Here is a 26,337-nt window from a genome sequence, read left to right as displayed (position 1 = left end):
CAAAATGTCATGCATGCTTCAACAAGTTCAAGACGCGAACTAGTGCTTATAACCATAGAATGACATAAACGGCAGCACCAGCTATACATTCGGAATGGCATACACATTCAATTTTGTTGGTTGAATCTTATTTTTTAAGTAAAACATTTTTTGTTGCAGAAAATTGGAAAATATGAAAAATTTATTTCCAAAGTGGTAGGTCTTCAACTTAAACGGTACGATATTTGAAAAGCACATTTCATTCAAGCTCATTTCCACCGCACGGATTATAACTGTCGTTTTTGGGGTTTTTGGGGTTTGGGCGAAACGAAGGCGAAATTGAAGCTGAGAACTTGGACCGCATTTGGCTTCAATAGGACGGCGCTACGTGCGATACAACGACAGCCCCATTTTTTATGTAACGCGAACAAATCAGCAACTATTGACTCAGGAATGGATCGGAGCGGTCATCGGCTGAATTTGGGCCATTCTGGCCGCAGATTTGGGAGAACCGTGTCGACTATCTTATTTTAAATTTTGTAGCGCACTCAAGCCACATTGTGTTCTGAAGCATTTCGCATAAAAAAGATAAACATCTGTTTCGTCGCACTTTTTCTGGTTTCAAGTGATTGAGCCGTTCTCTTGCAGTTACCAGTAGAAACTATAAAAAACAAAGCACGCCCGGGGTGTTTTATTTCCTATCTTGAAACACGGTCCCTTTTTAATTTACATAAATTTGTGTTTATAGCGGAGCGAAACGAAACACTGGCAATTTGTTCTGACAGACAGGACTCCCGACAGCCGTGGATTCGATGAAGGGTTGAGATGGTAAATAAAGCAAGAAATCATAAAAGACAGAACCAAAAACGATTAACGCTCACCGGCCGCACCAGGAGCGAAGATTTTCATGCTGTATCTTATTTAGAAACTTGACCACAGATGGTGTTGTTCTTCCGAAGGACAGCCCGACTCGCGACTGAATTTTTTTTTATCAAAATCCTTTCAAAATGTGGAACCTTCCAAATACTATTTTTCGGACGGTCTTCTCTTCTCCTGCCGTGACGTAACAGAATAAACCTGAAGGCTGTTTCTGACAAGGTCAAGCGATGACATTTTAATAAAATCCCAATTTCCGTTAACCCTTCGCTTCAGTTCGTCCGTCTAATAAAAAATTATATACACAGGTCGGGATAGGATGGGCTTGTCCATTCTCGCTGCCTAGTATCCGCATTGCGAATCAGCTTTCTTTTCTCTCTCTCCTTTTTTCGAATCAAAACCGATGTGATAACTCATCCTCGGTTTCATCGATTTTCTGATGAACTGCTGTCGATGCAGAGTCGAGACTTGTAGAGGCTGTGGTGTTAACCAAAGGATTTAGCGACCGCTGGCGAATGTGTTCCAGGAAAGCGGGACTCAAACCTTCCTGCTGTGGAAAAGGAGCATAAGGAGTTCAGCGGCCACCCTTGAGAGGGGAAGTTGGCATCGTACGGAAGGTATTACCTTTTTCTTCGTAGCGAACATATCCTTATCCATGTCCATAAAATCAGATTCCTCTGATTGTATACTATCAGGAAACGAATTAAGAGTAAATTGAATGAGAGTCCGTTATGAAGAATAGTAGTCTCACCTCAGATCGTCGTAAAAGGCCCCTCGACTGCGTCCGAATTCGTTATCGTTCAGCACAGGGTTCGAGCCTTCGACGGAGAATATGTTGGTGGTTGGCACGTTGCGCACTGGTTTACCCTGCCGATCGGACGAGATCGAACCAAAGTCTGTCGCGGACAGTGCCTTGAGCTGCCGGTTCAGGCTGCGGATTTTAACGAAGAACGCCACGACCAGAATCACACACAAAACTGCCAGCGCTCCGGCAACCACAATCAGAATGACCTGCAGTGTTTCGTCTACTTCGCTCAGCGGTTCTTCCGGTGTCGGGACGTTCTGGAGGGACAAGTTTCGCGACCTTAGGGCCGTCTTTAGCTCGGTCACAAAGGTCCGGTTGGACGATTTCCGCTGTATAGTGCTCGCCTCCACGGCCTGATTGTTCAGGATGAAATGTGTTCGCACATCCGTCTCACTGCTTATCGTTGCTTGGCGCTCTTCTACCGCCTGGTCGATATCGTCTATATTGCATTCCATATCGTACGAGGCGGACAGCTGCTGGGAAAGCTGGAACCAAACACTACTTGTGATTATTTCCGGCAAAAGGGTGTCACTCCCTGGTGCGACTTACGAAATCACGAGTGTCCGGGTGGTCTATCTCGTCCACACTGTTAAGAAACACGAACGTTACACGGTTCGACTCGGATACTATATAAATTTTCGCCGAAACCGTATCGTTGTGCGTATCGTCCCTGTCGAACGCGATGATCGTGAACTGGTAGTAGCCTTTCTGAGATGGCTGAACTTTCTGTTGCAGCGTCAACTCACCACTACCAGGATCGAGCCGGAAGGGCAGGGTGTCCGTTTGAAGATTTTCCCCAACCGTTTCAACCGAACCGACCACTATCTCGTAGCGGATGATTTCGTCCTCGTCTGGGTCTTCGGCGAACACGCGGAACAGTGGTTTCTGAACCCGATCGTTAGTCGTGATTCCGGCGGCGTAGAAGCGCTGCTGGAATACAGGCGGATTGTCGTTGACATCGTTCACTCTGATGCGGACCACTAGCAAAGCTGTTGACGATTCCACTATTGGCAGCGGTGGACCGTTTTCGTTGTTCGTCGCAACGACGCGTATCTCGTGGTTAGGTATGTCTTCCCGGTCCAGCAAGACGGCCAAACGCAACACGTTGCTCACGGAGTCTAGCTCGAACAGATGGCTCGCATTTCCGAACGTTTCTGAACATGTAAATGGGCGACACGTTCAAGGATATGTGTAACGCTACTCGAGGTGAGGAGAACTGCGGTGTAGAACTTACTGTCAATGTAGTAGAACACATTCGTCTGAACGCCCGGGGGCAGGCCAGCATTTTTCGGGTCTTCGGCAAATGGTAATTGGCGGCGTTCATCTCGTCCTTCCTCGTTTTCTGTAAAACATTATACCATCAAGAGAAATTGGCGTATAAACTTGAATGAGAACACCCCAAGTCCCGTAAAAAGTGTAATTATCAGGATTCATCGATAGCCGTTTCGGAGCGGGAAAGTTATTTGATGGCGGTGGTAAGTTTGACCCGTTCTAGAGAGTGAACGGGAGCAGCAATTCCTAGTTCCGCGCAAGCATGAAACGTTTCCAATTATAATCGAATCTCAACTTAAATTTAAGCAAGACATCAACACCTGCAGCACTTTAATCGCGGTGCTATTAAGGGGGTGTCATAAACTAGATTCATCCAACCTTACTAAACGCGATTCATCGAACGGTGCAAGCAAATGCCTGGTGGCAAAGTGAAACATAATTGTGAATTAACTGTTACCGTGGCTTCGCTCCAATGGCCGCTGCTTAGGGCGATAAATTAAATCATCTTCCCGAGAGCATCCGCATCACGCTGCGCGGCACCGGGCCGATGGGAGGCTTTTATCCTTACCTGTAAAATCGGTATCGAAGCTCGGTTCCAAGAAGGCCGGTTCGCCAGTCATGTCAATAAAGACAATATTAATAGGCGCTTCGGTTTGCTTGTCACCGCCATCGGTGGCTACAACCGTAATCTGCGCGAGGCACAACAATTATTAGGGATAATCCTTGAAAGTTCCCACGTCACAGGTGACCGCACTTACGCTGTAGTCTTTCGGGTATGGCTGCACTGCCAACGCGTTTTCCAGGACGAGCTGACCGGTTTTACGATCAATTTTATCAACCCGAAACACTTCGTGGTCCTTACCACCATCTGCAAAGAGAAGTTTGATACTTGTCGTGCTCAACATCGAAACGCCCGACGCAGCTCACCGTCGGTGCTTTTCAGCGTAAAGGTGACATCGCCGAATATGCCTCCATCGTTATCGATGGCCGTGAAGTCACCAAGAAGTGAACCGTTGGTGTCGTTTAGCGGACGACCGTTGTACAGAGACTCATACCTAAAGTTTTAAATAAGCATTCAGTGTGTTTCTGATAGCGCTGGACTTACTTTAGGCGTAGTTGAGTGTTGCGCGATGGGAACGCGATGGTCGGTGCCTGATAGTTGTACGGATTTATGACCAGTGCGTAATCCCGAGTTCTACAGTTGTCTTGGGCAGGTTCAGGGAGTTTAATAATTGGTTCATATTCGCTGCCTCGATCACATGCCTAAGGGAATGTAGAAGAGCAAACCGTTTGTTCGACTTTCACACCCTCGCCGTTACGCAATGAATTTACGTGTAGCCAACTCACCTCGATTTTGAGAGTCCAGTTGCCATAATATCCCTTCAAGTCGGTTGCTGCTTTGAGTGTGGCATTGTATTCGTTGTCGTTTTCTAACGAAAAAAGCGATGTTCCGACTCCTGCATTCAAAAAGTATGCAAATGTAACGGTTATAAGTGTGGAGAATTTTCATGAAGTGGCTTGCACCTACCAGGGGTCACTTTTCGTATATGATAATTGATTTTTGCATTCGGCGTCAACCTATCGTCCAAATCGATAGCTGCCAAATCTGCCTTTATTATGTGCCCTTCCTTGGCATCTTCGGAAACCTCGGAGCTCTCAGCAGCTAGGTCCGGCAGCTCCGGGTAATGATCATTTATATCAAGCAAGGTCAGATAAATGTTTGTAGAAACACGATTTTGAGCTGGCGCATGAAAAGATTGAAACAATGATTAGTGCCGCGCACAAGCTGCAGTGATTGAATGCCATTTATAGTCCTGAGTAATTCAGACTCGTTCACCGTCCTAAGACCAGTGATGAAGTAATTGAAACCTCATCATACCGTACGTAAACAATGAACAAAGTTAACTGCAAACTGTGATTGCTTACTGTCGTAGCCTCCGGCATTGTCGACCATCAAAATGTTTATCATAATGCTCTCCAATCCGGCATCCCTATCGAGCGGTTCATTGTTATCCTTCACGTACACGTTACCACTACTGTCAACTTCAAAGTATCGTTGCAGCTGCGGAAAATCCTTATAATTGATCTCGTACGATACGGTGTGATAAGCCGTGTCTCGGTCCTGATCGTTGCCCTCAATGACCGCCACCGTGCTTTTGGACTTCATTTTCTCGAATTTGTACACACGGCCCTCGTCGGGAAAGGGGTCGTGATACGGGAGCTTATTGTTCGTATCCATCAGCACGATCGTGAACACGTGACTGGTGGTCCATTTCCAGTCCGCGACTGATACGTTTTGCAAAACCACCTCAATCGGAGGAGTGTCACAGTCGATGGTTCGGTTTCCTTCTACTCGAATGATTCCGTTCTGATCTATGCTCATCCATCCCTGGTGGTCGGAGTTCATGGGTCTGATAAAATAAGAAATCTTTAATTTGTCCATCACTCCCAAAACGTTTAGACGGAAACTTACGTCATCGAGAACGTCATTTCGTTATTGCCAGGTCCATCGATATCGTATGCAATTATATTTCCTATCGTGACGCCAGCATCGGAACGTTCCTTCACCGTTCGGACCGCTGTGAGAGTATCTTTGTCAAACTCTGGTGCGTTATCATTTTCATCGTCAATCTGTACCGTAATCATTGCTACTGCCTCGTTGGGCATGATGGTTTGGTTACGATCTACGAGACGAATCATGAGAAATAACGTGTCGTACATCTCGTAGTCAACGTCAAAGCTGAAATCCGGGTTAACGCGTAACGTTCCAATGGTACGCTGACGATTCACGCGTTGCTCATCAATGTAAAAACAGCTGGAAACCAATTCCAGAAGGAAAACATTTTTCGCTATTTGGTACACTTGGACTGTTGAATCGAAAGCTATAGTTACTTTTGGTACATTTCAGCCTTCGCGCGAACACCACTCTTCGAGCCGTAGCTGCTACTCCAATCGATGCTGAACATCAGATCTGCCTCGGTATCAGGATCGGTTCCAATGATCTCTCCCGCTTCGGCTTCGCCGATGATTACGACCGTCTCGGCGACGGAATTCTCCGGTATGTGCAACGTTCCGCGGGGCTACACAAAACAAATTCTGCATTACACGGCCAATTGGCATCCGACACCAGTTTTCATACCAAAGTTATTTGCGGTGGCTTATTGTTCACATCGATCACATTTACGGACAGCTGAGAAAATATCTGATGAAGTGGCTCGCGTCGGTCTGTTTGCAGCTTGTCTTCGGCAAGCAGTTGAACGATAACCTCTTTGGCGATATCATAGTCGAAAATGTTTGCCACCTTTGTTTTGATCTCAAAGCCATAGCTCGGTATACCCGAGTCCATGCCAACCGGAAGCGCCACTATGTCCAGGCTCTCGGCAATTCGTCCCAGTGCTGCTAAGCTGATTCCATCGTCAATGTCACGATCCGTTACCGAAATCGTTGCCAGCAGATGGTTTTCTCCGATAGTTTCAAGCACGCTGATCTGATACTCTTCTTGGTTGAACTTCGGTACCTCGTCGTTCCAGTTTTGCAGTCGCACGGTGATCGTCTGCAGGCGCTCGTGTGATGGCTCGATCGGTTCTCGTGCTGTTACATGCAGTTGAAAGGTTTGGCGTTCGGGAACTTCAAAGTCAAGCTTTGCCGCGTTGTTTACGTTAATCGTAAATGCCGTCTTTTGGTAACCGTTAGACGGGATGATGGCGAAGGACTCTGTTTCCTGTGTGCTCCCCTCTACCGTTTCCGATAGATGCACCGTGTAACGGGCGTGCTCGCCAAGATCACGGTCTTCAACGATAAACCGTTCAAAGGCGAGCTCCATTATAGTGTTTTCCCAAAACTGCAGCTCATGCGGTTTGACATCAAACTCCGGATAACAATCATTTTTGTCCTCGAGAATTATAGCTCCCTCAATACTAGTTTCATTGCTAGGGTTATGGCACTTGTAGGCTGTGATCTATGGAGAGATCGAAGGGGTCAGATTTTCCGGAAAGAGCAGCAGTGTTGGGTTATCATTGATCCTACCGTGAATGGATAAAGCTCATTCTGCTCACTATCTCGGTCAATTGGATGGACGGTCAACTCACCGCTATTTTCTCCAATAGCAAAATATTTTTGATCTACCAAATGGAGCATAAAAATTTAAAAAAACCCACTTATAAGCGCAAAAACCACAGATTCAAACTTACATTCAGAGTTCGCGGTCAGCAACCTGTAGCATATTGGATTGTTAAGTTCCGTATCACTGTCAATAGCGATTACGGTAGTACGATACTCTTCCTTTTCCATTATCCGTTGGGTGGTGAACGGTCGTATGAAAGTGGGATTACGACTGTCCACATTGCGAACCTTGACAATGGTGTTTATTTTAAACGAATGTGTCCGATCCAGATCGTAAACGTTGGTAACGAAGTTGAACAACGATTTCTCTGCATAGTCCAACTTTTTGTTTACCCTAACATGAAAAATTTTCTATTACTATTTTACATTCAGAAACAATAACAACGATGAGGTGTAAACTTTTGGGGGCAAGAACAGCAAAAATTAACCTCATTCGCATGCTCAGTTAAATGAGAATTCAAATATTAGAACTAATAAGAATTCAATATTCAAATATTTTCAAAAATCAAAAATATGATAAATATATCAAAAATATATAAATAAGTACGTCCCGGTTCTACCTTATATTTTGGTTTTAAATTTGCGGTTTACTATGGGTTTTAAATTTGGGGTTTACTTGGGAGCTATGTGTGCCTGTGATACATCATCTACAAAACAAACCAAGTATCATTACAAATGTAAACATTTAAAATTGAATCATGTTGATCTAGGCTCCTGATTTCATTAGGCAATATTTACTCCGTTGAGCTCACCCATCCCTGCTGGATTGAGTTGATGTCGGTTTTAATTAACGTCGAAGTTTTATAAAACATATTAATGTATTATTTACCCAAATATAACTCAGAAAATTACCATGTTCGTAGACCAATTCCTCGTTCATCAATTTAACAAGGTTTAAAAAACCGTTGCTAAAAATATATCATCCCTATTTGTTCTTTGTTGTGTCCGACCACGTTGAGTAATGTTCAAATTGAAATGGGTAAGGTTCAAAATTGTAGACTTAAACAAATAAAAATGGATGGTCCGAAAAATTTCAAAATGTCATAAAAAAATTTGCAGTCATATTAAAAGTATGATGATGTTCAAGGTTAAGCACGAGTTTAAAAGCTCCTCTGTGGCCAGCAATAGCTTGATGTTTTAACTACCTACCTCAGAAAGTACAGAATATTGTGAATAGGATCTTCCGGTCTCATATCCTCAGCTTGCACAAACTCAAAGTGATCTCTGGCGTTGGCGTCTTCGATTTCCAACGTGATCTCATTCGTACTAGAATTGAGAATATTACCCCTTTCGAACCCATCGGCGTGGTACACATTATACAAACATTCCGACGTGAAACTCTCCTGCAATTCGTTGATTTCGCAATAATTTTCGCTCGTCATTACCGGCGCATTATCCAGAACATTGACCAACTGTACGGGAATAACATAGGGATTACTAGCGCTTTCCACGGAAACCAATATCAATGGAGAACGCTGTTCCTGCACTTCATAATCCTGTCGCCTGCTGATTCTGATGCACCAACGGCCATCGGTAGCTTTCACCATGCTCGCACCGAGACTACTTGGGGCGGAGATAATGAGCGGCTCATTTGGACCTGGCCATGAGGAAAGGACAAGGATTGCATTCGCCGAAAAGCTTATGTAGGTCATTACCAAATGCGCAGAAATTCGCTTACCCTTGTAGTTCAGGTACAGCATAATGTACGGTGTGGGCATTTCTTCCACCATCCACACATTCTGTTGCGTGAGGCTAGCGTTGTAAGCACTGAGCGAAATGTTTTGCTCATTTCCGGAAACAAACCGTGGCTCACTCCAGTCATCAGCCCACACTAGCCGTGGCACTCCACACATCAGGAACGCGATCAGCGCAGATTTCTGTTCAAATCAGGTCAGGACAACAAAAATATCACCAATATGCTACGAGTTAAGGTTGTCAGTTAAAAACGAGCCTATGTACATTTGAAAGTTACAAAACAAGCGACACGCTCGGTAAAAGCTATGGCCGAAAGATAACCTTTCTTTAAATTACCAATACATGATACCATTATAACATTTGTGCCGACAGTGTGACTGGGCGGCACCATCAATCACACATTTGGGCCACATGACGCATGACACCATCGGTCATTCGGTCATTCGTAAATGTCAGGACACAATGCTGAACACGCGTTAATTACTTGCCGCAAAAAGCGCGGATGCTTTGCGACAAGCGTTTCTCAGTTTTTCGCTCTGTAGGTCGGAACAATCGAACAAACTTGTTCGGAAAAGATAATCTCTTCAAATAAGAGTGTGCGGAAGCACACCAATGAAGATTGGCATCATCTTAAAAGTGACGTGATAAGACAAGATGTTGAAGGCGCGTTTGAGCTACTCGCCCGTCGTCACCGTCGACCGGATCTGTCGATTGGCAATTGACTTCCTCTCTTATTATCGTTTCTTTGAGTCACCAACGATAAGACCTAATTGATGTGGTCAACAGCAACAATATCGGGGATTCACTGAAAGATTCACTAGTACACACAAGTTTTCATCACACGGAAGCGATGTCGCGAGTAACCTGGCGCTTCGAAATTGTGTTAGACCGTTTGCTTGAAACACTGCTTCCTTATGGGGCGCTGTTTATATCACATTGACCGGACGTCACAATACAATAAGTTAATTACCATCACTGCGCCACCTCCATTTCGTTGATTCATTTTTCCCACACCAAAACTGTAAAGCATCAGAAAAATTCGTTGTGTGTCATGCACATCTAATCTATTTTTTGCTTTTCAAAACCTAGAAAAATTAACTCAAACGTGCTCTTCGTCAAAGGGCCTGCTATAAAATCACTAAAGTTTCGCGTCGCACTTTCACGGTTCAACGGTATCGATTTGTCCGGTGCCTATTGTGGCCGACCGACGATGACTGACGGCCACTCGATTGCCGTCGATTGCCCGATGCAGGAAGGTGTCCAAGCAGGGCAGATATTTTTCACTATCGGTGATAACAAAAGTTGCGATTGCTTTCTTCTATTTGAAGCTCCCTCTGCCGCTGAAGATAAGATAACATTAGCGCGCCTCCTGAGTCAGTAAGCTTCGCTTTCTCGTTTGCGACAGTACCACAAATTTCATCTGTTGCTATAGTGCCAGAAGGCGACTGAGTTTGAAAAGGGCAAACATGAATTCAAAACATAAAATGAGAAGAAAGCATAAGCGATTTGAGCTTTATCGTGAGATAAATACGAATAAAATAAAATCAATCATTTTTTAACCAATCAGCACTGAATCTGCAAAGCTTTCAAGTTTTGTCCCAATCGAATCGATAGTGCAACCGCACTATCATAACTTCAATAGTCTATTTTTTCAGAATAATCATTTGGTTGGACTGTACACAAAGTTAAAGCCAAATTACTGGTGGCCTTGGTCGCAGGAAACCGAACAAAACACGAAACTTGAAACATTGATATGGACGATGAAAGTTGATACCCTTGCTTGAAACGAATGTTAAACGGAGAGTTTTCTGCTTGACTAGGTGAAACATGGATATGGCAAATCAAACTCTATCGTAATCATAAGTAATCTCGCTATAATTATATACTCTTTCGGATGCATATCAATTTATTGAAGCAAAATTTAAAATAAAGCGAAAGCCGACAACCCATTCGAAATTGATATCCAGCAAACTTTATATAATTCGTAGTCGAGTGATCTGCAATAATGATCTATGACGAATTATGAACCTTTTTCTGAGCGAATGTTATTTGAAATAAAATAATCAGTTAAAACATCCATTAGTAAAACATGACCCATCAGGCGTTGCTGAAAATTTTAACATTAATTTACTTTTCCTTGTCTGCTTTTTCGTCTTACATAGATAAGTCGTTCAAACAGCCTGCACTCGTATCCACAACTTCAACAAGTGCTCCGCAATCTGGACGCACGGACAAAAAATTAGGTTATCAGATTATTTCATTTTGCTCTATTGAGTGTTCTCCTCTAGGAGCTCGGAGTTAAAAGTTTCATTTCTCCGAACCTTAGCTTTCTTTCGACGAAGAATCTTCATCTTAAGAGAACTCATTTTAATTTTGGAACTCGGCGGAACTTCCGGCAAGACGAGTTGCCTTGTCATAGGGGAAGCTGTTTTCGACAGTCAAACTCAATTTCCCTTAAGCATTTAAGTAATTGAGTTACGTTCTCCGTACGTTCGCTAGTGAGTCGAGGCGTAAGTGACACTTAGGATCACCAGCATCTGTATTACCATGTGCTATAGTGGTCTCTCCTATGAAGCTGTTCAACGAAGCTACAGTGAAACACTCGCGCCTGGTGCTTGATCCTATTTTCCGGTACTCTAAATTAGGTGAGTTGAATGATCAGCAGAACTTTAGAACCATCAGAAGGTCGGAGAGGATAGCATAGCGTAACGTTTTCTTTTAATTGAGCTTATCATAGCAGAAGAGAGGTTTCTCAGGACGTCCGTTCCATGTCAAACACCTGGAGAAACCTGAACAGCGCTATTTTTAGTATCAGTTTTATCAAGAGCAACCACTCAATAGCGTGACCTTGCGGTTGGTGTGTTGGTGTCAGAAGACACCCTTTGAGTATAGAGTATAGATTTTTAGTATAGTTAATGTAAATTACAACAGATGTCCTTATGTATCACAAACATTCCAATGCAAGAATATATTCTACACGCGGTCTGGTACTGTTCCGATATCCATTGCTACAGAAAAACCCTATGAAAATAACATGTTGTTAGAATTGACGGTGAGAAAAAAGATTTATTCCGCATTAAAGTGCTTGTATTAGCAAAACACTGCTACTGGCAACGAAGATTAATAATTCGCAAATTGGTTTGCCATGAATGTTGGTAATTGATCAAAAATTTACAGCATGACTTCCTGACGTGTTGGTTATTCACTGAAGGGGTTTCCTCACTGTCCGTGGCAGCAACCGCGAGATCAGGGCGACAGCTGTACCAGTGGCGAACAATTAAAGCCACGGATGGAAGAGAACAGAAGAAGAGACCACATCAATTTCCGACAGCATCGTCTTCGGCTCCGTTACTTACTCAACACGCTGGCACCTATCATGATGAAGGGAGGTAGGCACCCGAGCGCCATTAAATAGGGAAAAACGACATTTCCGATTATGGAACCGGTGCGACCGAACATCATCGTCAGCGAGACCACCATCGTTCTGCGGGAACCGGGTTGCAGCAACGGGAAAGCGAAAACTTTTGCTAATAGTCCGGACGGGCGGGCCGGCCAGGCTTCTACTACCGGCAATATTACGGATGATACTTACCTCATCGATGTGGGAAACATGGCCACCACGGACCCGACCAGGGCAGTCGATGCTATGCTGCAAATAGTGATGTAGCCTGCTGATAGCAATAGTGTCACTAGCGAGCTACGTGCCCAGTACAGTGCGGTTCCACAGAATCCTGCCAGCAGCAGCCCATAAACTAGGAGGATGTAGAGAGTGTGAGAACAATGTTGCATTTGGAATACTAAACGAGAAACTAAATCGTGCAATGGACAGATTAGTCGGGTGGAAGTGCTACTGAAAAGAAGTAGCAGATTCGGTGTAACACTTTGATGTTCCTGTGTAGTAATGATGTGTAGAGCAAGCTAACGAGTTCCGGTAATTTATTCGCCCTAAAGGTCTGCAAATAATTTTGTCTTTCTTGTTCATGTCTTGGCAGCTATCTTCTGGCTTCGATAGATTATATATGAAATAATGTTCTCACATACGCTTATCATTAATTTTCCTTCTATTTCTATCAATCGTTAGAAAATGTGACGATGTCATATAAAAAGTGGTTGTCCGATACGAACTCGAGAGCTTTCTATAACAAGATACCATGCTCATTGCTCAAGTGCACGACAGAAACAGTAATGTTTCGAGCGTTCCGAATGCGTTGGTTGCTTCCAGTTGTTCGGCACATTCAACCGTAAATAGTTGTTCAATTGGCAACGTATTGATCATTGATACACTGCTTCTGATGTGGTTCCATTAGTTTCAGCTCGGCTGAACATGATTTTTAAATATCCCAATAAACTTCAGTGTAGTTCAACCTTGAATTTAACTAGAAATTATTTGCTTCGATTGTTATATTCAAATTTAACGCAAATTATTTATATTAGCATTAAGATTCAGAGCGAAAAATTAAACGTAAATCAATTCAATATCTTCTCCGGTGGTTAACCAACCATAATAAGCTTCTGCAGGGATTGGATTATTGCGGATTTGGATCAAAAATGCGAATCCTGTTAATTTATGCTGTGCTGGTTGAAAGAGAGACATCTTGAAGAAAATTAAATTTCCGCTGGCTTTCACAACAGTCGCCGATTTATTGCCATTGGTTGGTGCAGGTCATGGCCAACGGTTCATTGGATTCACAGCAAAATGAGAATTCGTAATTGACGGCCATATTTTATGGGCTCAATCTACAGGCCAGTCACAAACTCATGCAAATTAGTAACATTTTCTTGGCAAAACAGTCTGTTAGACCACCTTCGAAAGTCGATCATTTTTCCTACGAAATGAGTTTCTGGTGACCGTAAGTGCGAAGAGGCTTGCGAACAGCTGTTACGAAGACGCTAGCTGACTCAAGGCTAGCGATGTTCAAGCATGCTGTCTTTGACCTTTTCCATGAAAGCATATCTCATGGCGTTAGCTGACGATGCATCTTGTTTTCAGTTCTGCTAAATTAAAATGATACGTCTGACCATACGCGTCCAATAGAGCTACCAATGTAGCGGGAAATCCGATCTTTGCAAACAAATGGCTCACAAATGACCAAGCACCTAAAACCGTCTTGATAGCGCCCTACCAGAGTTCAGGGCATTGGCGCCATCGGCGTTATTTGTGATCCTCCAAAACGGCCTCTCTGATGAAGCACTCCGTCCGAAGGATGGATGAAGAGTTGTCAGCTCCCTGCAGCAACTATCGGGCAGTGCTGGCCATTGGGCCGTTCTACCAACATCGAATCACACTAAAGATCCCCACCTCTTTGTCCCTCGCGTTCCGCTCACTTACCGAGAATGTTCCGATTGCCGATGGAATTAATCATGAGTGTCGTAACGGCGTACGCTGCGACGCCGATGCCCCCGATGATTAATGAGTAAAGATAGACACGGCCCTCAGTGGTCTGTGCGTTTCATCGGCAGGAAGCAAGAAAACGGATATCAGCAAAAATAAGAAACATTACCTCAATGAAATGCGGAGGATCTTTGTCGACGGACAGATACCGCAGTATCTACGTACCGCTGTGCAGCTTAAGATTTCTTCGAGAGGCTCCATGCCGACGGGGTCCGGTCCGAGTAGCACCTTGCTTACATCACGATCCATCCATTGGTGCTGCATCTGCTCCGTTTTGTTGACCTTATACGCTAACATCTCGCACAGCGAGGCCTGATTCAACGGTGATGATGCCGCATCGCTGATAAGTTGCTGCTGCTCCTGCTCGTACTCTTCCATGATAGTGAAAAGCTGCGGCACCCACAGGCGGAAAGTGTTCAACCTAGTCCGGTATGTAGTTAATCGATCGAGAAAGAATACAGATTTTTGCATATAGATGGCCGCTGGTCGAAACCGGGCACATACGTACCCGAGCAAGATGCCAAACTGAATGCCGTACACCAGGCACCCATTCCTCAGATGTGGCTTGCGGAACATTACCGCCAGCTGACGAAAACCCTCCGCCAAACCGGAGGATGATGGAGGGTGGCCAGTTTTTGAAGTTGTTTGCTTGCCCGTACCATCCGATTCCACGTTACCCCTGACCATCGGGCGTTGTTGAACTTCATCTTCCAGCTCTTTAATCTACCGAAAAGCCAAGCGGTCACGTCATCGGATGAAGAGGCCAAAAGTTTCGGGAATATATAAGAAAGTAGAAAATATAGATGCTAGGAATCTGCGTCTCGGTGGCACGAAGTGGACGACCGGACGGGGAAAAGAATTTGTGGCGTAAACTTACCGGAAAGTCCTGCCTACCTCCGGTGTTGATGGCGTGTAACCACCGGAAGACGTTCAACGCCTGCTCGTTCTGACCCTTTGACATGAGGAATTTGGGGCTTTCGGGAAGAAACAGGACGCAAGTACCACTCAGCACTCCCGGCAAACAGCTCACGGCCAGAAAGATTTGCCACGAGTGAATCTCTGAGACGAAGTGAAATGACAGGAATGGTTCAAGTGTTTTCCGATGCCACCGGCGGCGCGCAGGTCCGAGAAACGAGAGTCATTCATCATTTTCCTTCATCACGATTGAGGGCCGATATCCGCAATGTACTACGAGCGAACGTTTTGATTGCAAGCAAACGGACACGTGCCGCGCCTGATCCTGACACATCGCATAAGTCTTCGGGCTACTGACGACATGCCAATGTGCTGAACGCTACCGTCTAGAAATAGTTGTCGAGGGGAAACGGTGTATCCTAACTCAATCACTTGCTTCGTAGCTAAACTCGATTGGTGTCGTTGTACAGGTGAATTCGATATTCGCTCGTCGGCTCTGGTGGCGCTGGTGGTTTTGTAGCTCGGCGACGCGGAGGGCTTGCCGTAGAGGATTGCAATTTAATTTGCTGTTTAATACTACTCGAACGTTCCGTAATCCCTGAAGCTTTCGTACGGAATGTTTAACACTCTATTTCTCTCTCTCTCTCTCATAACGTGCGCTGTCATGTGCTACATAACTTTCCAGGTGTCAGGAGTGTGGAGCGGCAAAACGCCTTCAAAGCCAATACCGTGGCCTGCGGATTGGAAGCTTCACGTGGTTTCGTCCCCATTGGGAAGTTGCATTATTGGGCGTCGGTGACTAGGCAAATCACACGACGAAGATGAGCGTAAAATTGGACAAATTAGCTGAATCGATTCCTGGAACTCTCGCCGATAGTCCCACAAGAAATGCTTCAAGCAAACGGCGAGATCTATTCCGGGGTGTTGCACCTCTTGCTGGCTAGAAGCCCAAGGAATTACCTGTGCGACTTCTTGCAGGGAAAAGGTGTCGTTTCCTGTCGTTTTTCAGGTGCGGGCTAGGATCCGTGCGTATTTGCACTACCATAAACATATTTCCAATAATATTTACATGCTTTTCCTAGAAATCATAGTAAAAAACTATGACGATGCCACTCTTTGGTATCTTTTCTAGTGCAACGTGCATTGAAGCTAGAACACGCTTCGAGAACATCGAAAAGTGATGACGCCAACTTGATGTTGTGGCCGCAAGTTGGTTTGGAGCAGCATAAAATTTTTCTCGCGAAATATTGCTCGCTCATTACCTTTCTCAACCTGGTCAACTGGCCGAGCGCAAAAGATGAACAAACTTCCCAGAAAAACCTCATCTCTGCCATCAGCAAACGCTGCAGGCTTGGACAGAATGGATGAAAATCAATTTTCCTGCCTTATCGCGTTGCGGTTGCGGCCAGGTTACGGGCGTTTCCGCTTGAGCGCTGACAACCACTTGACGGAACATTCGGCTTGTTCCTTGACGGGAAGCGTTAAACACAGTAGCTTTATCCTTCTTGGTTTGCTACTACTTTCCTACCGGTAATTTGATTCCCATCAAATTCAAGTATCGCCCATCGAAATGGGATAGTCGATGAAGTTCCGCCCTTTCGCTGAGCTTTAAATTGTTCGTATGGGTGCGCTTATGACGGGCATGGATGCAGGCCAACAGTTAGGGTATAACGCAGCCGCCGTTACGACTTCATTGTCGTGAAGGGTTATTTTTAAAGTTTCAACCAATAGCCATTTCGTGTGATACATAACTAAGAACCTTTTCAATATTGAATCGGCAGCAAACATTTCGTATGCTAGAGTGGGTCGAAACATAAAGTATGTTGCTCGTTCCACCTTGGAGAGATCCCTTCGAAACTAAGACCCAATGGGTGGGACTGACGTGCAATGAATTTTGTTTGCTTTATTTCTCCATACTCTTCTGTAAAGCTACAGATTTGGACAAGATTTGCGATGGGGAAGTTGCAGAGAGAAAGATGGTAGATCGGATACAAATCCCTTCCAACACGCACGTAACGAATGGTAATGTAAATTTACGTTAGCCCAAGACCATACTGCCCGAGACTGTCAAAAGAGTTTACCACTGCTCTAAAGAAAGTTTAAAATTTGGCTGACCAAAGTAAAACTTAAATTGCGAGTTACGTCGTTGCAAATGCGCCAATCGTTCCGAATCGATGAACGTTATTGAATTTGACAAATCGTTGTTACTATAGTATTTCATGACTATCGCGATGCTTGTTAAGCTCTCGGTTGTCAACATCTCGGAGTTTGCTGTACACAGACGGCGTAGATAACGGATGAACTGAAATCACGGCTTAAGTGCTGCAAAAACAGTCTCTGAGCTCAAGGGTTCGGCAAAAGTAAATCCTGTCAAGCGGTGGACTGAAGTGAGCTAGTAAGATGACCACGATGTCCCTTAGCTGACCAGCGGGCATAAATGTCGTGTTCGCGTTTGTCGCTTTCCGGTGTGAAAATTCAGGCACACATACACACACACGCACTTACCGAGAAACCCATTTACAATGACAAGATTCCATGACTGCGGGATGATTATCCAGGCCAGGGCAGGGAGAAGCATGTTGGCAGCGCTGTAGAACACTCCGAGGACTATCATCACTCGCGAACGGTGCTGCAAGCTGTGAAACTCGGACAGATACGCCATTAGGACGGCAAATGGTCCACAGATGCTGAAACAAGTGGATGAAAAAGGGGATACATTCAGAAATGGATTTGTCCTCAAACAGTCCAATGATCGATGCTATGGTTTATCTGGGAATGGTTTATCTCAGTGCCGAACGTAACCGTCGGCGGCTGTCAAGCAAAAATCAGGATCTAATGTTCGCGGACTCGACTATCTGGTGGCTATCTGAAGCACGTAAACTTTCCGGAACCCATCAAGGGTTAGGACTCGTATAAATTACGTTTACTTTCCTTTTCTTCGTTCATCAATTTTCCCATTGAATATTGATCCAACCTTTCGTACCGATCGTTGGCATTACGCGACCTTTATCTCTGCCCCAAACGCGTACTACGCGATTGGTGTGAACAAACAGAACGGAACATTGAAGCTCTTTTCCTAGCCCGCACAGATGAACGTTAATCAGGCGGACGGTTAAATGGAATGGTTTTTCGTGCAATTTTCCACCATATCGAATTGTCAGTGACTTGAAAATAAGAACGGTTTGATCGCCCTCAAGATGGATTTTTGATTTCCGCTCCGTCGCCTTAACTTTCGGTAAAATGGCAGAAGGTGATAGACTAGACTTTGAAAGATGCAAACGTGCCACGCTGCCCTATTTTATGGTTTCCGGGACCAGCTTCATACAACCTTTTCGGCAGTGAAGCGGCAGAGCGAATGGCCCGTTTCTTTTCACGATGTTTTTTTACGTTTCTTTTGTATTCGGAACCAGTGGCGGGCAACTTTTTCTGTTTCATTTCAGAACATAATTTGTGGTGATTTTCGGTTAACGCAGCTGTTACTAAATGAACACTTTGAAATCCGGATGAACGTGTTTTCCTGTACGAAATTGTTTGCATCTTTGTACAGGCAGGGGAATCTTAATTTGCCTGATTATCGTTTTGTCAGCCAATGTGAGAAAACATTTCCACCATTTCCAATAGACTAGCCACCGAGCGGGTGGCCACAGAATCTTACGCCAATGATACTTACACAAAGCCGCCCATGAATTTGAAAACCATTATGGTCACCATGTTTTGGCTGAGCGCACACAGCACGTTGAAGGTGCTGTCCAGCAGAAAGCCCACGACAAGTAGCCGCTTGCGTCCGTAGGTATCGGACAGAAAGCCCCACAGGAAGGCGGATGATATCATACCTGCGGCATGTAGGTCGTGGCGTGAGGATGAAAGGGACACACAAATTGAAATGGTTAGATAGTTTAGATCAACGTGTGGCCGAAGGGCTAGACAAAGGTCCAGCATCTTACCGCCGTAGGTGATGGCGTTCAGCATGCCCTTGTCGGCCAACGATAGGTTCAAGTCGCACTCGGCACTGGGCAAAACGTAAGACATGGTGGTAGTCTCGAAAACCGTCGTCATGCAGCACGGCATCGCTATGAGCAGCAGGATGCAGTTGAAGCGCCCGTAGCCGGTGGCCGCAATTGCTGTCTCGAAGTCAGCCGGTGCAGCTGCCAAGAAGATATTGCTTTTAATAATAAACAGTTTATTAACTCGTTTAGCTTGCTGAACTGTTTCAGGAAACGATGTGCAATGAACAGCCTATAACGGCAGCAGAAGGGCACTGTTAAAGGAAGGAATGTTAGGAATTTTAAAGCCACCGATTAAATGAAACGAAACTTCAATTAGTATCCTTAAGGTATACTGAGGCATTCCAGAACATTTTTGTTAATCCAATATTCCTCTGCTATACGGTTGTTAAATTATCATTCAACTCGCCCGTTTGTTTAGCTACCAAAGCAACAGTGCCATCCCATGTCGTAGGATGAAAAAATCAATATCAATGTTTTGGTTTCTTTCTGTCAAATTGGTCAAAAATCCACTAAAACTCCGATTACCACACGCGGGGTGTTCTGTGAACCACTTGCAAATACAACACGGATCACGACACACAGAATGAGTGTAATTAGAATTACCATGAACCATTGGACGCTCTAACGAGCCTCATAATGCCCTCAACAGTTGTTTCCGTCGGTTGTAAAACCATTCATGTCTTTCCTCGCCTCGCTTTTCCCAGGAAATCCACGCGCCCGCATGGTATGCGAGTTGTGATGCTTGAATTTTACGATTACGATCGGCTTGTCGGCAGCACTTTTGACAATGCTCCCACTTAACGGCCGGCGGAAGGTCGCGACCGTACCTTGGCACGGTAAATGGCCTATATTTGTGACATTAAAAGATGCCGCGCGTGGTCGACGGGGACATTGCATCAGCCCATAATGGTTCGCTACTCACCATCGCCAGGTTGACTTGGCTCATTGATTTCGATTGTTTTTGCATTTTTGGCCTTTCTCGACTCCATAAAAATGCTGTAGTGACCGCCGAGCGAGCGTGCCACGCTTCGGTTGAATTGACGACACTCGAAGGATACAACGGCAATTCCGGAACGCGGCACCGGATTTTACGCGTGGTTTCCGAAATTGATTTCCTTGCCAAAGCCGTGCAATGGTCAGAAAACTAGTGGCACACTATTCATCACAACTGTTGGCCAGTCCACCTTCACTGCTCATGGCGCACTCGCTTTGCCTACGCTCGCAAGACGACAGCAACGCGTCTACCGTTGGTTTGGCTGGTAATATTCCGAAGACGTAAATCTTATCTCACACGGCAGCCATCTGTTATATGGCTAATCCCGCAGTCACATTGCTATATTTGGCTGGCGTTGGCACGCGGCACCTGTCACTGTTGCCCAGTAAACCAGTGCTGGTGGACCTGATAACGATCGTGGGAGTGGGATTTAGTAAAAGTTGGAGGACCAAAACATGCCCTCAGCTGCTGATGGATACTGAAGCGGCATCTACGGTGTGCACTCTCTCTTGCTAATGTCTAAGAAAACAAACGTCTGCCACCAATTTCGCAAATCAGGCCAAGATCGCTCGACTGGAAGCTTTCACTTGAATCACTTGGACGCAAACTTCGCTCAGCCCAGACAAAACCAGCAGCGATTGTATGATTTGAATAATGGAAAAATAACCGACAATGGGAGTTCGTTTAACTATCAAGAAATGGATTCTCCTCACAGTGCCTTTGCACACACCATTCGCGAGAGAGAGGCTCTCATTGACCAATGTCTTACGGTACATTTTTATTATTAGACGGTGGAAGATATGCATAAAACAATGTCCCGGTATTCCTGCGACAAACAACTTCACGACCAAGATGCATGAATTTTTCGACCACATTCAGCCTGAATTTTCTAAAGTTTGGCGAATGTGATGATTTTAAGGACGGTTTTATTCCCGAGCAACGCCAGCGTGGTCTGATTGCTCAGTGAACAGGTTTGCGCACACGGTCGATCAACCGGATGCTGCATGCTTGCTGGAACAGTGTGGCATAAGCAGTTTAAGAGGTTTTTACCGCTCCCTTCTGATACTTTTCACCGTCCAAAGGCCAGCATCCAGCGAAGGAAAACAAATCACCACCCGTTGGTTGCATTATTCATCGCACTGGTTCAGACTCGGGGCTTGCAAAAGCAGTCTAGCAGTGTCGGTGAAGGTGGATTGACTTATACCGGTCTACTACGAGATGGGTCAGCATAAGGATTACGAAAACTTTTCGCAAACCCATAAGGGAACCACCACGTTGCTGGTTGCTGACGGGTGCAACGGTCGGTGCCGGAAAGCGGATTGCCCTGCATCATCTTGCATTTGACTTTGCAAATCGGAAAATGGCTTTGTCCCTTTTTTTTAGTCAGCTCTTACTTGGCCCCGGTTTGCGCACATAACAGGCTCAGGAACCGGAGCAGATGGATGGGAGCCAACAAAACACTTCACATGGCCGCAAGCCAATCTGGGTGAAGACACTGGGCTAAGCCACTTCAACTTGATTCTGACTCGCCGGTAACGTACCGTCGTGGTCGCCTATGCCAACAGTTTGTCGCAATCTGGTTTAAAAAATCATGTTGTTGTAGGCAAAACGATGAAGTGATGTTCACGGAGCGGGTACGGAAAATATGCTCTTTCCTTAAGATGCAGTTATCCCCGGTACGTTTGATGGAATGCAACAGCTGTGAAATTGCTTCTACCTACTTTTCTGATACAAAAATGGCAATCAGAATTATTGCACTGCAGTGCAACGGTCCTATGAATGACGAAATGCTGGCGTGTGCATTCGCTGCAGTGTGGAAAATAACGCATCAATTGTTTGACTTGAATATATTGTATCCATCGAACGGATATATGAAATGACGCTCGAGCCCCAAACGATCATTCTATTATACATATAAACGGTATCGCGGTGTATTCTCCCATTTCAAAAAATTTATGCAGCATTACACATAACTGATGAAATATTTTAAAAATAAAATTTGTGTCAAAGTTATCCAATAACAATAATGCACTTTTAACATGTTGCACATTTTTTCAATTCTATGCTTCGAACCAATATTATTTTATCCTTGCCCAGCTACGTTCGTCGTTTCGAAATTATGCTTTTCCCAAAAGCCAATGAACAGACTCTAATAATTTGCAAACGCCTAAGGGTTTTTGATGGCTATAATATCCCTGTTTACAACAACGGCCAGGCGAAGCACAAATATAACCAATTCTAGCAAGAGCAAACCAGTACCACTCAGTGCCGTTCTGGAAACAGTACACCGTTCTGTGTAACAATGACACATGCTATGCACACATGCACAATAATGACCCTTCCAGAATCACCGGATACACTGGGCTTGACGGGTTGCCAGGCGGTAGTGAAATGATGATTTTTTGATTATCACTATCTAAACAAACGCAGCAGAAAATTGGTAAACGTTGGCTGGAGTGAAACGTAAAGATGGCTCAGAGGCGATCTCTAAGACTGTGTGGACTGGCAACAGAAATAAAGACCACTCGACAACCACCTAAGCGGTCATGCGTTCAACGTGGTTGCCTTTTTATCAGTACCACGCCATTTCTTTCAGGATGGTTCTGCGTGAACCGACCTGTGCCAACGTAGACGACATCTCGGAGCGACTGGTGCAAGCAAAGCAAAGTGCGAGCGCGACACATAGTTGACTTTAAAACGATAGCGTACCGTCGATTGTTATCTCGAAATAACCCACTTACCAGAGAGGCTGAGCTCATCGCTTCGCAGTACCTTTACTAGGTTTTTATCTGTCCATCCGCCGACATTGGGGCGTGTGAATTGCATATTTTGCCTTGTGAAAAAAGGTTCGGTCAGCTCGACAAGCACCCATGTATGGACGGAATAGAGGCAAAATGTTGCCCTGCACAAGAAAGTAAACGGAGACCTGCTGTGACATATGGATGAGTTTCATTGAGCGGGATTTTTTCCAAAACGAACCTTCACTAGTGATTAAACAATCTGTTCGGGAAGGGGTTCTCGGTATCCCTTTCTGTGTTTCTGAAAACGGTGCAGCTGTTCATTTAATTAGAGTCGTTTATGACTGACCACACCGAACCGAATATTGTGTGCTTAACAGATTCGGTGAGCTCGGAAAAAGTAGAATATGAACCAAGGTACGGCTTAACCTTTCAGCACCGTTGATAGTGGTGTAAATTTCGGTGACAATCTAACGCACTTACGAAAGCACAGTAGTTTTAGTGACCCTTTTCTAATTACCATGGCATTACGAGGGGAAAAAGAGTAATGGAATATAAACATTCGTATCCTAAGAATATTAAGACCGGTCTGGGAACCCATTCCAGATAGGGGTAAATTTAAGTGGCAGTAAAACTCTATTACTAAACAGTATGATCTAAATGATTAATGACTAGATGGAGTTAAATATCCATAACAGATCGCAGAGGTAAGCTTCAACATCGTTGGAAGAGACCATTTTTACGAAGAAATTTATATAAATGAAGATACCTAAACAGTTCAAGGAATAGAAGGGCCATTAACTATCATCACAACTATCCAAACTAAAAGCGCTACATATTGTATTGTTTTTGGGTTATGCATGTTTGCATAATAAGTTATGTAATGGTTATGGACTGTATCTGTGAGCCCATATCTTGTACGAAAGATGTCGGTCACGATGGAAAACAAATTCAAAAATGAGAAAAAATCAGATGCTTGAACACGAGAAAATCGTAAAAAATCTCGATGGGAAGTCGATTCTGACAGCGTGACGAAGAGCACTATAGAGTCAACTGAGCAATGCTGCTTTGGGTTATTCTGTAAAAAAGATAATTAAAATTAACTGCAAGCGGCGACCAAAGTAATCTACGACGAAGTAAACACCTGCTTTTACCTTGCTCTCGATCCACTGGAAGAAAGTCTAGAAAAATCGATAATCGTTCGTGCAGTGAAGTGTTGGAATAAAGAATCGCTATTCGGTGCGGCGAATGGAAACCAACCTTATTGGATTGGTTTCTTTTCATTTTAAAGTGAATGCAATTTATTATATGATACACTGTGTGGTTGTTGAATCGTCATGGTGTGTTAACATCATGACAAACGTTACATGATGATAAAAGTAAAAGTTAAAAGAAGCTTGGTGAAATATTGATTTAGTAGGATGGAGGCGCCTGGTATTTTATATAACGAATACCTGAACTATCCGTTTTTTACTGAGACAAGCATTCTTAACATACGAAAGATAGCATTGTTATAAAAATTTGTTACTATTTTATGTTATTAATTATGGTTACGCGAAAGATCCTATATCCTAGAATGAGGGTAACGTCGAACTGGGGGGCTACATGAGGCGTAACGTAATGTTTTTGACATTACAGATTAATGCCAAACTGCTGCTTAAACCCGAGCGTAAATACTTTTTGCATACACTTTGCTTACAAACAGAGGATAATTTAAGGATAAAGGATAAGGATAACTGAAAAAAATATTCATACTTCAATTTATTTCCCTTCTATTTCTATTTTCTCGGACCAAAAACACGAATGTAAACACGTTTGACATTTCGTTTTTATATTTTTGTCGCCACACGAAGCGTAAACAATTTGACATTACAAATTAATTTTACGCTAGTTTTTACGCCTCATGTAGCCACCCAGGAAGACTTTTTCTAAGCTTCAAATCCAAATGGAGGCGCCTCGTCGTTTGTATGAAGTTAGAGAATGATTGTCATTTTATCCACATTTGATTTAATTTCGGACTGGGAAAAAGCGACAGAATAAACCGCTTGTTTGCTATTTCAACACACTGCTTTATTTCAACAAATACCAAGAGATCACATGTGATCAAGACCGTTTACCTACAATGTAAGCCGTAAACATTTTGCATTATATCGATCTAATCTTATTCACAAAAAAATACTAGCATTACTTGAGCTCATTCAAAAATCTCAACAGAAACAGTCTGTCAGGTTGATTCGGCAATATGGAAAACCCTAATGATAGTGATTAAAAATACTGTAGTTTCTCTTCTGATACTCTCATGGTTGCCCATTGTACTGTTTTCATTTTTTTTCTCATTCTGCTTTTGCTATCAGCATTCTTTGACTTTGAGCATTCCATCACTACTTAGTTATCATTCAGCTTCAAATTCAACGAAGCATTATCTCCACCTCCATCAGGTAAGAATGACCGCACTATTGGAACAGTTGCAGCTCCAGTAAACCTCCCTTCTAGCACCGCTTTTCTATTAAACAACTACTAGTTTCGAAAAGTGATTCTCTCCATTGAAATAACTTTTCTCGTGAATGTTGTCAGGACGTATTGTTGACTTTCTCTTCGCTCATCCTTTTCCCTGTAGAAATAAAGTGAAATCAGTGGTTGAAAACTAAACTGAGACGGTGAATGGTTGAAAAAAACTTGTCGAACGAATTCATTTGTGTTTGAACATTCCATCCACCACTCTGTATTTTACTTAGTTTTTGCGTTTAATTAATTTTGAGATCATGAGGGTGCTAAGCGCATCGTATATTCAAGGACTTATTGCCGTGTGCATACAGTTCTATCTGATACGATTTCCTGTTTTGTTTTCAACAATGAGATGAGGTTACACCTCATAATTATGAAAGAAAATACTTCGGGCGAAAATACTAACAGCATGAAAGGTTTCATTGAAGATTTTGAAACCAACATACTATAATGCCCATAGATCGAATCATTGTGTTATAGTTTAAGGCTTAAAGCTAAGCTTATAAATGCTGTTCCAAAATCTTTGTTTTTGTAGATCAATCAAATAAAGTAAAGAACAAGTTCTACCCATTCGTTAAAACCATTGAAAGTAGCAAAGGAACGTCGAAATCTAAGTTCCTGAATACGTAACCTCGTATTCGACAAAGGAGTTCTCCTATGCCCAACTTTTCCGGTTGAGCCATGAGCATATGCCGAATTTCTACAAGACTGACGAGAGTGCAAACCCAAGTGACACGCTATATCCATTTTCACTTCGATTCGTTTTAATGTACCGTTCGCAGGAAATCAATCCTTGTTGAATGACTAGTTACCATCATCACCCGTTCGCTTCAAGTGTTACTAACGCGTTCACCACAGGGTGGAACCATATCGAAGCTGAAGACTGTATTAAAGTTTTGTGCGGAGCTCCAACCTCACAAAGGATAAGGTTGAATTGCCAACGACAAGGACTTTTGCATACTACGGCTAACCATGCCTGTGTAAAATATGTGCGGTCCGCCAAACAGTTTTTGCGGGACACTTTGACAAGCGGAACG

General features: G+C 43.9%; 2 protein-coding genes across 2 annotated transcripts; both read right to left on the bottom strand.

Moving 5' to 3' along the window:
• Nucleotides 1-769: 769 nt before the first annotated feature.
• On the bottom strand, nt 770-8,907 carry LOC131207528 (cadherin-23-like). Its single transcript, XM_058200147.1, has 19 exons — nt 8,733-8,907; nt 8,204-8,651; nt 7,123-7,388; nt 6,959-7,053; nt 6,072-6,890; nt 5,825-6,012; nt 5,406-5,747; nt 4,859-5,343; nt 4,461-4,673; nt 4,280-4,389; nt 4,038-4,195; nt 3,860-3,987; nt 3,691-3,800; nt 3,501-3,621; nt 2,895-3,002; nt 2,210-2,814; nt 1,607-2,145; nt 1,480-1,543; nt 770-1,402 (listed from the first exon to the last, which is right to left on the bottom strand). The coding sequence occupies exons 1-19, from the start codon at nt 8,905-8,907 to the stop codon at nt 1,250-1,252; spliced, it is 5,127 nt and encodes a 1,708-aa protein (XP_058056130.1). The 3' UTR covers nt 770-1,249.
• A 2,888-nt stretch (nt 8,908-11,795) lies between these two features.
• LOC131210441 (uncharacterized) lies at nt 11,796-20,307 on the bottom strand. The gene is made up of 11 exons (XM_058203692.1): nt 19,986-20,307; nt 19,001-19,201; nt 18,727-18,889; nt 17,562-17,743; nt 15,019-15,200; nt 14,650-14,864; nt 14,307-14,562; nt 14,079-14,190; nt 12,342-12,501; nt 12,106-12,233; nt 11,796-12,007 (listed from the first exon to the last, which is right to left on the bottom strand). The coding sequence occupies exons 1-11, from the start codon at nt 20,050-20,052 to the stop codon at nt 11,952-11,954; spliced, it is 1,722 nt and encodes a 573-aa protein (XP_058059675.1). The 5' UTR covers nt 20,053-20,307; the 3' UTR covers nt 11,796-11,951.
• Nucleotides 20,308-26,337: the final 6,030 nt, after the last annotated feature.

The sequence above is a fragment of the Anopheles bellator genome, chromosome 2, assembly GCF_943735745.2.
Source record: "Anopheles bellator chromosome 2, idAnoBellAS_SP24_06.2, whole genome shotgun sequence".
NCBI classification, from domain to species: domain Eukaryota; kingdom Metazoa; phylum Arthropoda; class Insecta; order Diptera; family Culicidae; genus Anopheles; species Anopheles bellator.
This window is presented reverse-complemented; position numbering and strand designations above follow the sequence as displayed.